Source organism: Epinephelus moara, chromosome 18, assembly GCF_006386435.1.
Source record: "Epinephelus moara isolate mb chromosome 18, YSFRI_EMoa_1.0, whole genome shotgun sequence".
Classification (NCBI taxonomy): Eukaryota; Metazoa; Chordata; class Actinopteri; order Perciformes; family Serranidae; genus Epinephelus; species Epinephelus moara.
In genome coordinates, this window is record NC_065523.1 from 39,390,004 (window position 1) to 39,391,427 (window position 1,424).

The 1,424-nt window shown below is 39.9% G+C and overlaps 1 protein-coding gene across 1 annotated transcript; it reads right to left on the reverse strand.

Annotated features, from left to right (window-relative positions):
* Positions 1 to 218: 218 nt before the first annotated feature.
* Positions 219 to 1,416, reverse strand: LOC126404976 (neoverrucotoxin subunit alpha-like). Its single transcript, XM_050068447.1, has 2 exons — positions 1,206 to 1,416; positions 219 to 1,058 (listed from the first exon to the last, which is right to left on the reverse strand). Exons 1-2 carry the CDS (start codon positions 1,285 to 1,287, stop codon positions 655 to 657), a joined length of 486 nt encoding a protein of 161 aa, XP_049924404.1. The 5' UTR covers positions 1,288 to 1,416; the 3' UTR covers positions 219 to 654.
* Positions 1,417 to 1,424: the final 8 nt, after the last annotated feature.

The window sequence follows — 1,424 nt, forward strand, 5'->3', positions numbered from 1 at the left end:
GGATTTTTGTTTTTTTATCTCAGTAAGGTCTGCTAAAAGCAATAATTACTTACTTTATTTATTTATATAGCAAAACGACCAATTATTATAATTAATTTTAATTGTCATTTTTATTAGGCCTGTTGGTATTCTTAAACTAGTGTAATGCTGCTAAGGAAGAAAGAGAAATAAATCCTCCTGACATGTTAGTTTAGTTTATTTATTTGCACATACACATATCGAAAAGACGGAAAAAGAAATTAGAAGTTAAACCATTGTGCAGCAGAGGTTCGGAGCTAAAATGGCTCATGAAAATACCTCCTCTGTGAAATATCAACAATCATGCATAAAAACAAAAAGATAAAAGCAAAGACTGCAGAATTGAACAAGAGATCCAGACCAAGAAATTAAAGTAAATTAACAGAAATGTACAATTTATATATATATATATATATATATATGTATACATATACATATATATATATATATATGTATATGTGTAAATTAAAGTATAAGCCAAAAGTCATTAGAAAAGAACCAATTAAGTGTAAAGTCCAGTTCAGACCAAAGATTCACGACCAGGCAAGTTGAAACAAAAACTACTGTCAACACTCTATTCTGTAAAGTTGGTGATTAACAGGAAGTGACCACCGTGAGACGGCGTATCATCTCTAGTCAACGACTCTCTGTGCTTCTGATCTGTAACATCGACAGGAAGTGACCACCGTGAGACGGCGTATCATCTCTAGTCAACGACTCTCTGTGCTTCTCCTCTGTAACGTCGACAGGAAGTGACCACCGTGAGACGGCGTTTTTTATCCAAACACAGTCGTCTCTGTCTCCTCTCCGTCTGACTCTTCTGTAACTTACCGATATATAAACCCATCCTCTCCACTCCACCTCCCAGTAACAGCGACCAGTCAGACCAGTCCGACAAATCAGCTGAGGCCAGTAGTCAAACCTATCCGGATGATCAGGATACGCCTGGATCTGTTTCACGAGCATCACCTTCCTGTTGTTGTCCGACAGTGTGAGAAATCTGTTCACTGTGTTGGTGTCCAGAGCCAGTTCACAGACGTCTGATGGAGAGAAAATCATCTGCTGATTTATTCACATCTTAATCAACAAAAAGAAAATCATTCAAACTGATGATGTTTGACAATCCTTTACATGGAATTCAGTTTATCAGGTAATAACAACATTAATGACTGATTATTAGGCCTAACCCCGACTGAGACTGTTCCTAGTGGACCGACAGTCCTCATCAGGGTCCATCAGTAGACCAGCAGTCCTCATCAGGGTCCTCATCAGGGTCCATCAGTGGACCAGCAGTCCTCATCAGGGTCCATCAGTGGACCGACAGTCCTCATCAGGGTCCATCAGTGGACCAGCAGTCCTCATCAGGGTCCATCAGTGGACCAGCAGTCCTCATCAGGGTCCATCAG